The 14,029-nt window shown below is 37.2% G+C and overlaps 1 protein-coding gene across 3 annotated transcripts in view; it reads left to right on the forward strand.

Annotated features, from left to right (window-relative positions):
* TOP1 (DNA topoisomerase I) overlaps positions 1 to 14,029 on the forward strand; it is a 97,177-nt gene that overhangs the window by 47,822 nt on the left and 35,326 nt on the right. For all 3 annotated transcript variants that reach the window (XR_005213223.1, XM_037812465.1, XM_037812466.1), the window contains exons 4-8: positions 5,325 to 5,442; positions 5,704 to 5,759; positions 6,989 to 7,084; positions 8,105 to 8,180; positions 11,294 to 11,400. Coding sequence is in view for 2 of the 3 variants with exons in the window: in XM_037812465.1 (XP_037668393.1) it covers positions 5,325 to 5,442; positions 5,704 to 5,759; positions 6,989 to 7,084; positions 8,105 to 8,180; positions 11,294 to 11,400 (453 nt within the window). In the remaining variant the exon portion in view is untranslated. The remainder of the gene's footprint in view (positions 1 to 5,324; positions 5,443 to 5,703; positions 5,760 to 6,988; positions 7,085 to 8,104; positions 8,181 to 11,293; positions 11,401 to 14,029) is intronic.

The following is a 14,029-nucleotide window of genomic DNA, read 5'->3' on the forward strand; positions in this document are numbered from 1 at the left end:
CACCGGGACACACATTCTTCTCTAGTGATCATGGATCTTTGTCCAGAATGGACCGTATGCTGGGACATAAAACAGGCCTCAATAAATTAAAAAAAAAAAAAAAAATATATATATATATATATATATATTGAATTTGTTCAAAGCACATTTCTCTGACCACAATGGAATACAAATAGAAGTCAATAACCATCACAGACCTGGAGAATTCACAAACACCTGGAGGTTAAAAATGAGGGGGAGATGAAAACCATTCCCAGATAAGCTGAGGGACTTCATCACCAGTGGAGCAGTCCTATAAGAAATGTTAAAGGGAGTTGAGCAGGCTGAAAGGAAGGGACACTAAACAATTGACTGAAACCACATGAAGAAATAAAGATTTACAGTAAAGATCACATGGTAAATATAAATACCAATACTACTGTAGTTTTTTATTTGTAACTGTAATTTTGATTTGTAACTCCACTATTTTGATTTGTAACTCCACTATTTACTCCCTAAACCTTAATGATAAATCAGTGGTTTTGGACTCAATGTAAAATAAGTAATTTTTGACAAGAACTACATCAAGGTGGGGGAATGGAGGAGTATAGGAACATAGTTTATGTGTCCTATTGAAGTTAAGTTGGTATCAAAGAAAAACAAAATTGTTATAGATTTAAGAGGTTAAGTTTAAGCCCCATGGTAAACGAAAACAAAGTATCAGAGAATATGACCATAGAGATGAAAAGTAGAGTATGGGTTATGAGAAATGGGGGAAGGGGCAATGGGGAGTTAAGAAATGAGTGTAGGGTTTCTGTTTGGGGTGAAGGGAAATTTCTAGTAATGGATGGTGGTAAGGTGATAGCATTGCAACATTCTAAATGTGATTAATCCCACTAATGGAATGCTAGGGAGGGGTTGGAATGGGAAGATTTAGGCTGTATATATGTTTCCACAATTGAAAAAAAAAGTCTAAATAGATGACAATTAAATGCCAAGGATGATCCTGGATGAGATCTGAGGATGGAGGAGAGGAGGCTCAAAGGGACACAGATGGGACATTAAAAAAAAAAAAGGAAATATAGAATGTAAGCTTCATATCAATGTTGAATTTCTTGAACTTCTTAGCTGCACTTAATGGGATTGCATAAAAGAATGTTCTTGTACATGGGAAATGTATATGTGAATTGTATTGTTTGTTCAAGGATGTGTGCAGCTTGCTCTCATGTTCAGAAGACAGAGCAATAGATGATGGGTGATAGGGAGGGAGGGAGGGAAAGAAAAAAATGGTGGTGTGACAGGATGTTAAAGTTGGTGTATTGGGGAAGGGGGGTCAGGGTATGCTGGAGTTCTGTGTATGGGGTTTATGTTGTTTTTGCAACTGTTCCTGTAAGTTTGAATTTATTTCGAAATAAAATTAAAAAAAAAAAATACACGGAGGCCTTCCAGTATGTTCTTTGTTCTGGGAAGAATCAATTAGGGGGGATGCCTGGGGTACACAGAATGAGATAGTAGAAAATGAGGCGCAAAAAGTGGGTTGAGGCAAAACTCTCTTGATTTTGTATAGTTTCCTTCATTTTCGCTATCAGTGGAGAAGGTGCAGCTCTTTCAGCCACCATGAAAGTGAAACTAGTTTTAAACCTTTTGGAAAAAGTGATGCATGTTAAGAAAATTGTGAATGGTGGTGAGTCAGCCTAACTGGCCCCAAATGGGCTGAATTTTCTACCATATCCTTCTTCTAACTTTCATGGCACAGCCTTAAACATGCTTCTTCATCACAGAACTTTATCCCCAAGGTGGCTTTGCTACCTACTTGAGGTAAATTACTAGAAAGGACTGGCAGTGGGACTTTGTTTGCTAACACTCCTGCCAGTGTGGAGGTTATGGATGAGGGAGGGATAGGACTCCAGGTACTCTGCTCTACATACATTCCTTGAGGCAGAAACAGGAACCTGACAAGTTAAGATGATGTTAACACTGTGTTCAGAGGCCTAGTTGGGCTCTAAAATCCAAATTCCTGGTAACCCCTAATGGAATGCCTTGCGCCACAAGCTGTCCTTAATCCCGAGCCATCTCAACTTCTATAAAATTCAAACCTGCTCTCTTGCATCTAAATAGTTGGTAGTGGAGAACAGTTGGGAACAGAAGAGAGTGAGTTTTCTGATAAGTCAGGTTAATAGTTTCATCCCATTCTGGTATTTGTCATTAATTATGATCTACAAAGGGGTTACTACTTTAACAGGAACCATGAATTTCCTGAATGATTTACCTCTGGTTAGCAGGCAGAGGTAGTATCATTGATTTTTTTTTTTTTTTTTGGCTTTCCTTGAGAAGCCTGGGTACTTGTCTCATTACCTTGTTATTTGTTGACTTCTTTTCCCTGATCTGTTTGGTGTGATAATAAACAGCAAAACTGAAAACTGGAGGGCTGTGTATACACTTACAGGTACCCAAGCTGTGATTGCCAAAAGGCCTGTTTTCTAGTGAAACAGGCTAATGGTCTAAGAAGTGCTTTCATTGAGAAAGAGGGCAAGAGGTGAGGATGGAACATAAAGGCAGATGGGGCATTACTGAAGTTAGATCTCTCAATCAGCTATTTTTAGTTTCATGGGAAGACAAAACAAGAGGCTTTCCCAAAGGTTTTGTCATTTCAGATGTCCAAGATACAAAAAGTGTTTATTTGGTGGTAAAATGAAGTTTTGACCTTATATATCAAATCTCAGACTCTCCATGCATTTGTCTCTAATACTCTCTGCCTTAAGTGGTGTAGGTATCAATTTAGTGGAAATGTAATGGCTCCGATTTAGTGAAATAGACTCTGAACTTTGGGTGGAGGTGGAAATACTAAGTTTAAATTCCAAGTCTGCTTCTCTATAATGTCATAACTTTGAATAAGTCTTCTGATCACTGGAATCTCTGTCTCTAAGTCGGCATAAGGGGATGATAAAATCTGTGTGGTGAGGATTGAATGAAATGTATATGAAAAACATCAAACACAGTGACTGTGTCTTTTGGTTACCTTATTGTGATTTTCTTTTCATGTATTGGCGAGAAAAGTTCATCCATCAATATTATGGATGCAAGTGTTTCCAAAATTTTTGTTTTTAGGCAAAAAACTTGCATAGGTTTAGGAATTTATTAATTCCTCTTACAATTAATGTAAAAAAAAAGGGATATAAAAAACATGAACAGTGCTTGTAAAATAGAATAGCAAGTTCAAGTACTTTGATGATGATGTGCATATAATTGCATACCTGTGAACTACTGAAGAATCACTGGCAATTTGAGCAATTTGGCCAGCCATTCATAACTTGGAGAAATTAATGCAAATTTGTGGTAAGCATAGGAATGCAGTAGGAGTCTTTTTTGTGCAAAGTAAAGTATAATTTTTTCAATAAAACATTGCATTTTGGTAAAAGTACACAGACTGTGGTCATATTGAATAGAAAGTGACATCAGACTGATGCTTACAACAAAAAGCATGGGGTAAACTTGGTCCCTTTTTTCCTCTGGCACACTGGTACAAGGCTCTGCCCTCATCAATTAAAAAAATTTACTCATGAAGAAAATTGGTATTTAAGTTCACAGCAGGTATAAAAAATAACTTAATGAGAGCACCGTAGAGGGAAGGATATGTAAACAAGGGAAAGTGGGCATTGTCTTTTTCTGTCTGTGCCAATTCCTGGGTTTTTCCTAAATCTATATTCCTGTTGCTACCACTAGTCTTAATTGAAGTCCCACTTTTCTCCTGGCTATATTTTTAGATTTTCTGCTCATTTGTAACTCAGACTCTCTCTGTAGTTGCGGCTCTTTTTGTTTGCAAAGATGCATGCGACAGTAGATGTTCTCTCAATCCAGGGTCTATGGCTCTCTGCTTAACTGGATGCCATCGTTTGTTTCTCCCTTTTTGGCCTTCTGTGTAGCAAAGCATGTTGGCCAGATCCCTTTAGAACAAACTTCATGGGATGGCCAGAGCCTAATGTGCTTGTTACTGGTAAAAATATATTTTTCTGGGCTGAAGGTACTAGGGGGACCTGGGAAAAATATAGTAAATAGTGCAGAAGGCTAGAGCTGTTGCTGCTTATAGGCCTGACTGTCCGCATCAGTTGGGATTTGCTGTCAGCTCTTCTACATTTGGGGTGGATCCCCGATCAGCGCTTGAATTCAAGCTCCCTTTTTCTGTTAACTTGTGGAATATGTTGATTGGTGCAGTGAGCAAGTTTTCCTAAACTGCCTGCCCCAGTGCACTGAAGAAAACATTCATTCACAATGTTTCTGCCTTAAACGATAGCTTGTGATTTTTAACTTCTTGCCTTTTTAGTCCTTGTCCACATGCATTCATTTTATAGAATCCTTTTTTCCGTTCATGTCATGAACATTTTCTCTGTATATTTCAAGTACTCACAAATGATAGCATAATAGTTATATAATATTATATATGTCAGTTTCCCCTTCTAGTTAATCATTTAGGTTGTACCCAGTTTTTGTTGTTGCTGCTGCTGCTATTATGGGAAGCACCAAAATGAACATCTTTATGTAATGTTAAATTATATCCCTAAGAGAAATTTCCAGGAGTTGGATCCCAGGGTCAGAGGGTATGAACCTTTTAGGCTTTTGCCTTGTAACGGCATATTTTGTTTTCCAAAAGAGCTATGCCTTTTTATGGTACTGGCAGTATTTCCAAAAACCCCTTTAAAATCAAGGGGTTTAGCATATGCCTTTTCTTAGCACAACAGGGCACAGAACATGCCTTTGCTTTCATATGGGTCTTTCCTTATTGTGAGGAAAAGAGGACCAAGCAAAATACATAAGCTCCATCTTGAAGTGACTAGCTTTTCCTAGTTAAAGCTAGAAAGAGACATCCACTCTATTGAACTGCTCACTTCAGAAACCCTGCCTTGGTTACATAATGCGGCCTGTCTTGGGTCTGGCACAGAGCCTTCAAATGCATTTTTGGTAAGTTATCCCAACCCCCGCCCCCTCACACAACACCTGCTTAAGTTTGGAGTTTTTATTATAGTCTATGCCTGTTAGAATGTTACGAAAGTGCAGTGGGTTTTGCTGTACATTCTTAGTCACTTAAAAAATGTCCTTGTATGTTTGGAATGACTATGTTTCTCTATCTGGTTCCTTTTCTCCTTTTGAAAAATAAAAACATCAAACAAGATAAAGGAATTCAAATGCAGCCAAGAGCCTCTATTTTAACCTTCTATCAGGACTGTTTATTTAAAGCATTGTAAGTTTCCATGGTTCATGTTATCTTAGGGTATCTTGTGAGTTGATCTTGTGAAATGTACTCATGTGGTTCCTAGTATGGGCTAACCCTTTGTGTCTTATTTTTTCAGTGAACATAAAGATTCTGAAAAGAAACACAAAGAGAAGGAGAAAACCAAACACAAAGATGGAAGCTCAGAAAAACATAAAGATAAACACAGAGACAAGGAAAAGCGAAAGGAGGAAAAGGTACAGAACTATCCAGTGGGAAAAAAAGAGATGAGATGCACTTTGGTTTTATTTACTTTAAAAGTAGGTAATAAAAAGTACCTTCATTGTGTAGTAATTTTCTTTTTCTTTAATATAGAGTCTGTTGGCCTTTGAGTAAAAAAGTTTCCGTACAGCAAAGCCCGCTGCACTTCTATAACTTTCTACCAGGCATAGACTGTAATAAAATTATTATTTTTATTATAATAATAGGTACTAATTAGTTGCTATTTTATGTTTTAGATTAGAGCTTCTGGAGATGCAAAAATAAAGAAGGAGAAGGAAAATGGCTTCTCTAGGTAAGATGTCTCTGCTCCATTGGCATCTCTTTCTCTCTGGATTCCCAGCAGGCCAGCTACCAGTTTGTAGTGTCATCTGAGCTTACCAGAAACATACTGATCTGGCCACCTTGATGTTTCAGTGGGAGTTGGCAATGAGAGGATCTGGTCTAAGCCAACTTGAACGTTTTTAGATTGCCTTAGTGAGACTGACCAGCACATTTTCCAGAAACTTATTTTAAGTGAAGAAGGTTGATAGGAAGATATTTTTTTTTTAATTGAGATATAATTACATACCGTAAAATTCACCCTTTTAAAGTTTGAAGTTCATTGGTTTTTTATGCTCACAAGGTTGTGCAATCACTCCACTAATTTCAGCACATTTTCATCACCCCAAAAAGAAACTCCTCATTCTCTCCCTTCCCTCAGTCCCTGGCAACTACTAGTCTACTTTCTGTCTCTGAGTATGCCTGTTGGCAAGGAAAGGTTTAAACTTAGGTTTAGATTATCTTTTTTTTTTAGAAAGAAAAGAAAATGTATGCAATCTAGAGGTCACTTTTTCTATACTATTTTTGCTCTTATAATTCTATTTTCCTCATCAGCATCTACTTCCTAAAAGTAAGCCCAAAGGTCCCCTCTAGTTTCAAAATACTGAAAGTTTATGATCAAAACTCCTCACTCACTCATTGAATGACAGATGCATTGTATTAGTATCCTAGCTGCTAAAACAAGTACCATACAATGGGTTGACTTCATAAGAATTAACTCATGGTTTCAAGAGGCAAGAAGGCCTGCTTTTTCCTGGGGTTGGTATATTACAAAAGCTGTCTTTTAGCTTTTGGAGTACTAAATAATCAGTTCCAGTCATTTGTGGGGCCAGATACATAATAAATCACTCACGTAAGACCAGCAAACAGTTTACGTTTGTTCCTGTTGTGGTTTGGGTGGTTCTCTGAAAGGAACCTAATATGTAGTGGGGAAGAACACTGACTTGGAGTAATAAGTCTTGATCCCCAAATCCTGAATTGCCCTTTCATCTGTAAAATGGGGATGGTTTTATCTATTTCTCAGTGTTGGTAGTGAGAATTAAGTAGGAAAAGGTGCCCGTGGAAAGCCTATGTGCAAATCTACGCTGTTATCTTTATATTATCTTCTTCTCAGTGGCATGTTTTATCCTTCTTTGTATTTACTTGAAGTAATAAAGATATCCCAGCACTCTTTGATGGCTTTTTTTTTTTTTTTCTTTTTAGTCCCCCACGAATTAAAGATGAACCTGAAGATGATGGCTATTTTGCTCCTTCTAAAGAGGATATAAAGCCATTAAAGAGACCTCGAGATGAGGATGAGTGAGTGTTTCTCATTACTTTGCCTTTTTAGACAGACAAGAAGGAGTTGTTGAAAGAATAAATGTGATTCATGTCTCTACAAAACACAGCAAAACTGCATTGACTTCTATTCATCTGCAATTTAGGATTAATGGACTGGGCAACTGATTTCTCTATGACTTAAGAGTAGTGGAATTTGCTGAATAAACAAGCAGTGTACCTGAGACTCATGGAAAATATATATTTTTGTTTTTTTAGTATATTTTTTCTGATTACAAAGGTATGTGTATTTGTTGTAGCAATTTCAAATAATGTAGAATTGATGAAGAATGTTTAAATTATTTGTTACTATAAGGTTTTTGTAGCCTACCACAGATAAGTTTTGAATGTTAAAGCAATTTCCTCAAGGAACTCTGTCAGCATATTCTAAGTGAAGTTTCAGTGTATAGAAGTAATAAAACCACTCTTTACTCAAACCAGTTGTTGGAGGTTTACATGTACCTCTTTCCCAGGTTCAATCAATGAAGTTAAATTCTATTCATTATTTTTAGTCTTGTGTAGTTTATCATGCTTCAGGAATCTGCAGAGGATTTATGGTAGAAAGTGAGTGGAAGGGTGGAGGGAAATACTCACTGAACTCATGTTTGTTTTTATTCAATACAAATGCTCTCAACCCCCCCCCCCCCAGCCAGTTATTATTGCATGGCAGCCATTGTTGTACTATGCATTTAGTTCCCAGGCTTCCATCTTACAGTGATGTCTATTTCTGTGTATATTCCTACACCATACTTCTTTCCAGACCAAGTTTAGTATAAAGTTGTTTAATTTGATCTATATAGGGTTGTAACTATTGGTGTTTTTTCTGGCTGATGGGCCATTTACTTTTTCCCCTCTTGCTCTTGACTGTAGAATGCCCATCCCAGAATAATAGTAACCACACCTGTCTTGGAGAGGTTTGAGACTTTGAAGGGCCTAATTCTGTGGGTGAGAACTCCTGAGTCACAGTTGTGTTAATTACATATTTCTGTCCCCCTTTCATAGTGCTGATTATAAACCGAAGAAAATTAAAACTGAAGATGTCAAGAAGGAGAAGAAACGAAAACTAGAGGAAGAAGAGGTCAGTAAAAAGACATAGGGTCTTTGGGGCTTGGGTTTGGAAGTGGGAGCTTCTATAAAATAACTTTTGAAGGGAAATGGTTTTTAGAAATTTATTGGTCTGTTGTAATGGCAACACTGGAAAAAAAACTCATATGTGAAAATTGTGCCTGTGGCACTGTTCGTTTTAGCATCTTTCTGAGCCCCCAAAGTAAGGGTTGTAAGTTAACCATAACCAGTAGTGACTCTACTCTCTTAGCCTCCCGGGTGTCTATCCGTAGCTGCGCTGCCAACTAAGAAGGTGTTCCTGGAGAAGCTTCACTATCCTCATACATACAGAGAAAGTGTTAACAAGTGCCTACATCTTTGCTTAGAACCCCGAAGAACTTTGGTTTGTGCTCTCATATCTACCAAAGCTTGTTCTTTACTCACCTTGGGTAACCATCATCACCATTTAACAGCTCACCCTTGAACGTAAGATAAATCCAAGTTCTTTTCTACTACTACTCCAGATCTGGCTGCTGCACACATCTCTCCATCTTAAGCTGCTCTTCTCTAGCTCACCTTGTTCCAGCCACACTCACCACCTTTGTTTCTTTTCCACACTGGCCTCTCTTGCACTTCAGAGCTTTATGTAGCACATGCTGTTCCCTCTGTCTGAAACACCTGCACTCTTCCTCCCTTTCTTTCTTCTGCTGGCTTTTCAACTTCCTTAAAATCTCCATTTAGGTAAAGTATGTTTTCTAAGGGTTCTCGTTGATCCTTGTGATAGGTTTAAAGTAAAGCAAAAAATAGTTCTTTGTTTTGACCCTTTCTGTTTCTCGTTTTGAAGAGTTATCAGCAAGCAATTTAAGAAGATGTCAGAAATTCACATGGATCTTAATCTTCCACTCTCCTAAGAGAAGGGGTTTAGTGAGTTCTGAGTCTTTAACACTGCATTTGAGGTTAGCCACTGATTTGGGCAAAATGGGTTCACAAGTGTAAAGTCAAGGCAGAAAAGATAGTGATGGGGAGGGGCAGGGAATCTTACAGAGTACTCTGTCATAGAAGTAAGAATAAGCTTAGTAATTGTAATTAAATGTAATTTAATTGTGTTTACTATATGCCAAGCACCATTCTGCACACTTTTTAATGTGTCATTTTTCCTTTATTCCTTACAACAACCACGAGAGATAAATATTGCTATTATCATTCATATTTTACAGCTATAGAAACTGAGGTATAGAGAGGTTAAACTGGTTGCCTAATTTCACACAGCTACGGAGTGGTAAAGCTAGGATTTGAACCCATGCAGTGTGATTCCGCAGCCAGCATACTGTCTACTTTGATGTCCTGCCTGCTGTGGAACTTTGCTGATATTTTAATTCCACAAGGAGGGAGAAGAAAGGTCTTTAATGGTGCTATATTAAGAATGTTCTTGGCAGAAGTCCAAGTTAATGAGAACCAAATCAAGGAATTGAGAGTGAAATGTTGAGTATTGATTTTGGTAGCCAGTCATTCTTCTTTGAGGTAGATTATTAGTATGTACTACTCAGTTAAGAAACGTAAAACTTCACCTTGCCATGCTTTCTATGTTGCCTTTATGTTTATATTACATTGATTTCTCTGCATTTGGAAGATATTTGTAATAATTGTTAAACTGCTTGGAAAAAAATACAGTTGACTTGTTTAGCAGCCCTTTCCTTTTAGGGGAGAAAATGCAGGCTGAAAGACCCTATGCATTAACATAGTCTTTTTGTGACAGGTACCCCAGATGGCTGTTTTTTTGTTTGTTTTGTTTTAATTTCTGGGAATTGTTCTGGAGTCTCTCAGTGACTGATTATTCCATTCTGAGGCTTGAAAACTTACAGTGTAGTTAGTAGTCTCCTGATGGGGCCATCTGCATGCCTGTTCAGAAGCTGTTAAGAGCTTGTCTTAACTGAAAACAATTCCCTTTCCTGTGATGTGTTTCAGCCAAAATAGTAAACATTATCTGAATTAATGTGATCCTCTAGTACCTTCTCCTTCCAAACATGATCACACATTTATATTCTCCATGCCTATTTTAAAATATGTGTGATATTATAGGGTTTCATCTTTCTCATGCCCCAAAGGCCATTTGCTTATAGACCCTGAGTTTATTCCTATCTTGATTGCCATCCTATCAGGTAGTCCTAGAATGTTTATTCCAGTCATTCTCATGAGTCATACTCTGTTATTTTCCTCTTAAACTAAAGCTCTCATCATGGTCAATAACAGCTATATGACCTTGAGCAAGTGACTAAATCTCTGTTTCGAAGTTTCCTTGATTGTAATCTGAAGAGGTCAAACCAAACTATCAAGTTCTTTCCAGCTCTGCCATTCTATAATCGATTTTACAATGGTTCAAACCACTTTGCTATATAAAATGTTTTGAATAAAGTTGGGGCAAAGAAAAATATTCTTCAGAAATGTTTAGATTGTGCAGGATTCTCATGTATTACATGTCATATTTTAGTCTGGGTATGTATATGTGTGCATGTTTCGAGATTAGCCTCCTGCATCAGCGAATTGTACTTGTTTAGGCTTGATGCTCTTACTATGCAATTGTGATCAGCTTGACTAAGATCACAGTTCAAAAGGGGAGCCATAAAGAAATAACACCGTAGGAATCAGTAACTGTTTTAGGAGTTCCCAGTTAACTTGCTCACTGCATTATGACTTGGTAAACATGGGTGATGTGACAGAAAGTATTCCCCACTAGAATGAGTCAGGGATTTCCTTTAAAATTGAATAAGTACCTGATATAAAGCCTCCTATAGCCATTATTTGATAGTATTGGAAGAGGTTTAAAAAGAAGTAAGAGTAATACACTGGGATTATTCTATAGCAGTGGCTTCTCAAATTCTGATGTTAAAAAATACAGTTTCCCAGTCTCTTCCCCAGCAAAACAAATGGTTTTAACCACTTTCTCGAGTAATTTGTTTTGGGGAAAACTGGTCTGGAGCAGAGTACCAATACATTTTTATTCATCTGTCAAATGAGAAAATTAGATCTAAGATGCTTTTCTAGTTCTGATAGCCTGTGATTCTAGTTCTTCTTCATGGTCCCTGAAAACTACTTCGAGAAGTGTGATTGGTCCTTATTAAAGTGCTTTCTCTTTGTTTTTCTTTGTAGGATGGTAAATTGAAAAAACCCAAGAGTAAAGATAAAGATAAAAAAGTTGCTGAGCCAGATAACAAGAAAAAGAAGACGAAGAAAGAAGAGGAGCAGAAGTGGAAATGGTAATATCTTAGCACTGGGTTAAAATGTCAGCTCTTTAATTCCACGACCTAGTTAAGAAAGAATGTTATTAAAATTAGTAGCCTGATAATTGGAGGGAAAATAAATACTTAAAGGAGTGTCTCTTAAAAAACACTTCTGAAATAAGTTTTCCAGGCCCTGGTGAAATTCTTAACTAGCTCTAAACCTATTGGGTCCCACCCTATTGAACAGAATGGATTCTAGAAATAGAATTTAGCATATGAAGAAAGTTGCATTAAAATTGATGGGGGAAAGATTGATTATTCTATATAAATCATGTTGGGAAAATTGCCTTTTGTTTAAAAAAAGAACCTCTACAAGAAAACATGGGTGAATATTTTTATAATTGTGGAAATATGAAGACCTTTTGAAGCAAGAGTTATAGCCAGAGCCATAAGGAAAAGATTTATAAATTTGATACATCTTCAATATAGTGAGCAAACTCATGTCATTAAAAAAACAAACAAAAAAAAACCAAGGGCAAAATATTTACAATTCAAAGGACTAACATTCCTAATATTTAAAAAGTCCAATAGAAAAGTGAGGAACAGACAATTAAAGAAAGTAAGTGATTAATAAAATCTTTAAATGTGGTCATCCTCACAAAGATGAGAAAAAAAAGATGTCTTTTTGTTTAATGCCTCTCAGATTGGCAAAGATTGATAAGTGTAAAAATATCTGAGGTGAATGTAAGAAAACAGGCATGTTTTTCACTGTGGGAGTGAAGGTTCAGACAGTCTATATGGAGGATAGTTTGGCGATAACAGCAGTTATTTTTAAGAAGTATATCTAAAGGGGGAACTTTTATATTTAATAAATTTTGGTATGTGGAATTTTGAAATAAACATGTATTTTTTGTACTTGTTTTTATTAAAACTTTGTATTATGTAGCCCCCACTTCAGTAACACATGATTTACATTTATGTTGAAAACATTCAAAGGATCCAAAGGTATATGAGTTAGAAAAAATGAAAGTTCCCTTTACCTCCCTTGCCCCCCTCCACCCCACCCCTTCCCATTTTCCTTTCCAGCCTTGAGGTAACCATGGTTGCTAGTTTGGTGTACAGCCTTCCAGACCTTTCGTAAGTGTTTGGGAGCAGCAGAGACATAGTAGCAGAACTGTTGATCACTATTGAGTTTGGCATTGCTTGTGTGGACATACATGGGGTTAAAGGGAAAGTATAGTCAGGGAAAATCACAGAGCAAAGGAATTCTGGGCCTTTCCAGAGGTCAGAATCAGAAAATAAAACAACACGGGTTTTTATTTTCCTACCTTTTATTTCACTTTTTTTCTTTCAAACTAATCATACGTTTTCAGTGCTCTTTCTCATGGTTGGAGTCATAAGGTGTTGTATGGTTTTTGTGGACTTTAATAAAATGTTTTTTGTTTTTAATAAAACTGATTGTGTAAATCGGGCTGATGGAACTCAAGAGAGTGGTGAGTTGGTAAATCAGTCTGTTGTATCTTGCAGGGTTCTAAGGAGGGTGCTCAACCAATGCTTGTTGAATGAACGAATTAATGTTGTTGTCATCAGTAGCTTCCTATCAGTCTTCCCTTTTCCTTTGGAGTCATGGCTGTTGTTGGGCCCCAAAGCAGATGCACTCTTTTTTTTTTTTTTTTTTTTATCTTCATTTTATTGAGATATATTCATATACCACGCAGTCATACAAAACAAATCGTACTTTCGATTGTTCACAGTACCATTACATAGTTGTACATTCATCACCCAAATCAATCCCTGACACCTTCATTAGCACACACACAAGAATAACAAGAATAATAATTAGAGTGAAAAAGAGCAATTGAAGTAAAAAAGAACACTGGGTACCTTTGTCTGTTTGTTTCCTTCCCCTATTTTTCTACTCATCCATCCATAAACTAGACAAAGTGGAGTGTGGTCCTTATGGCTTTCCCAATCCCCTTGTCACCCCTCATAAGCTACATTTTTATACAACTGTCTTTGAGATTCATGGGTTCTGGGTTGTAGTTTGATAGTTTCAGGTATCCACCACCAGCTACCCCAATTCTTTAGAACCTAAAAAGGGTTGTCTGAAGTGTGCGTAAGAGTGCCCACCAGAGTGACCTCTCGGCTCCTTTTGGATTCTCTCTGCCACTGAAGCTTATTTCATTTCCTTTCACATCCCCCTTTTGGTCAAGAAGATGTTCTCCGTCCCACGATGCCAGGTGCAGATGCACTCTTAACCCTTGCCCAGCCATATATGTGTAAAGTTAGGTGTCCTGAAAGGGTCTTGTAGCCTGATTTTGTTTCTGTGGGTTGAAATCCGTATCAGTATTGCCACACATAAATTCTGAGGGACCATGACCTCTGTTTCATTCTTGTTTTGGTTTAAGGAGAACTGGTTAGTCTTGAACTAAATGTAGTCGGTTTGGGGGTAAGCAGTCTTTGCTACAACTTCTAATGCATGCTTTTCTCAAATCTGATTGATAAATTATTTCTCTTGCTGACCTACCAACTTGACACATGTGCGTATCTTTTGTTCCCCTCCAAAGTCTGCAGACATGTCCATTCTGCTAGGAAAAAAAAAAAACTTATTCTGATTCTTAACTCCCTCTCTTCAGTAATTGTTGTAATGGGAAAATGGTCCAGA

The sequence above is a fragment of the Choloepus didactylus genome, chromosome 19 (genome assembly GCF_015220235.1).
Source record: "Choloepus didactylus isolate mChoDid1 chromosome 19, mChoDid1.pri, whole genome shotgun sequence".
Lineage (NCBI taxonomy): Eukaryota > Metazoa > Chordata > Mammalia > Pilosa > Megalonychidae > Choloepus > Choloepus didactylus.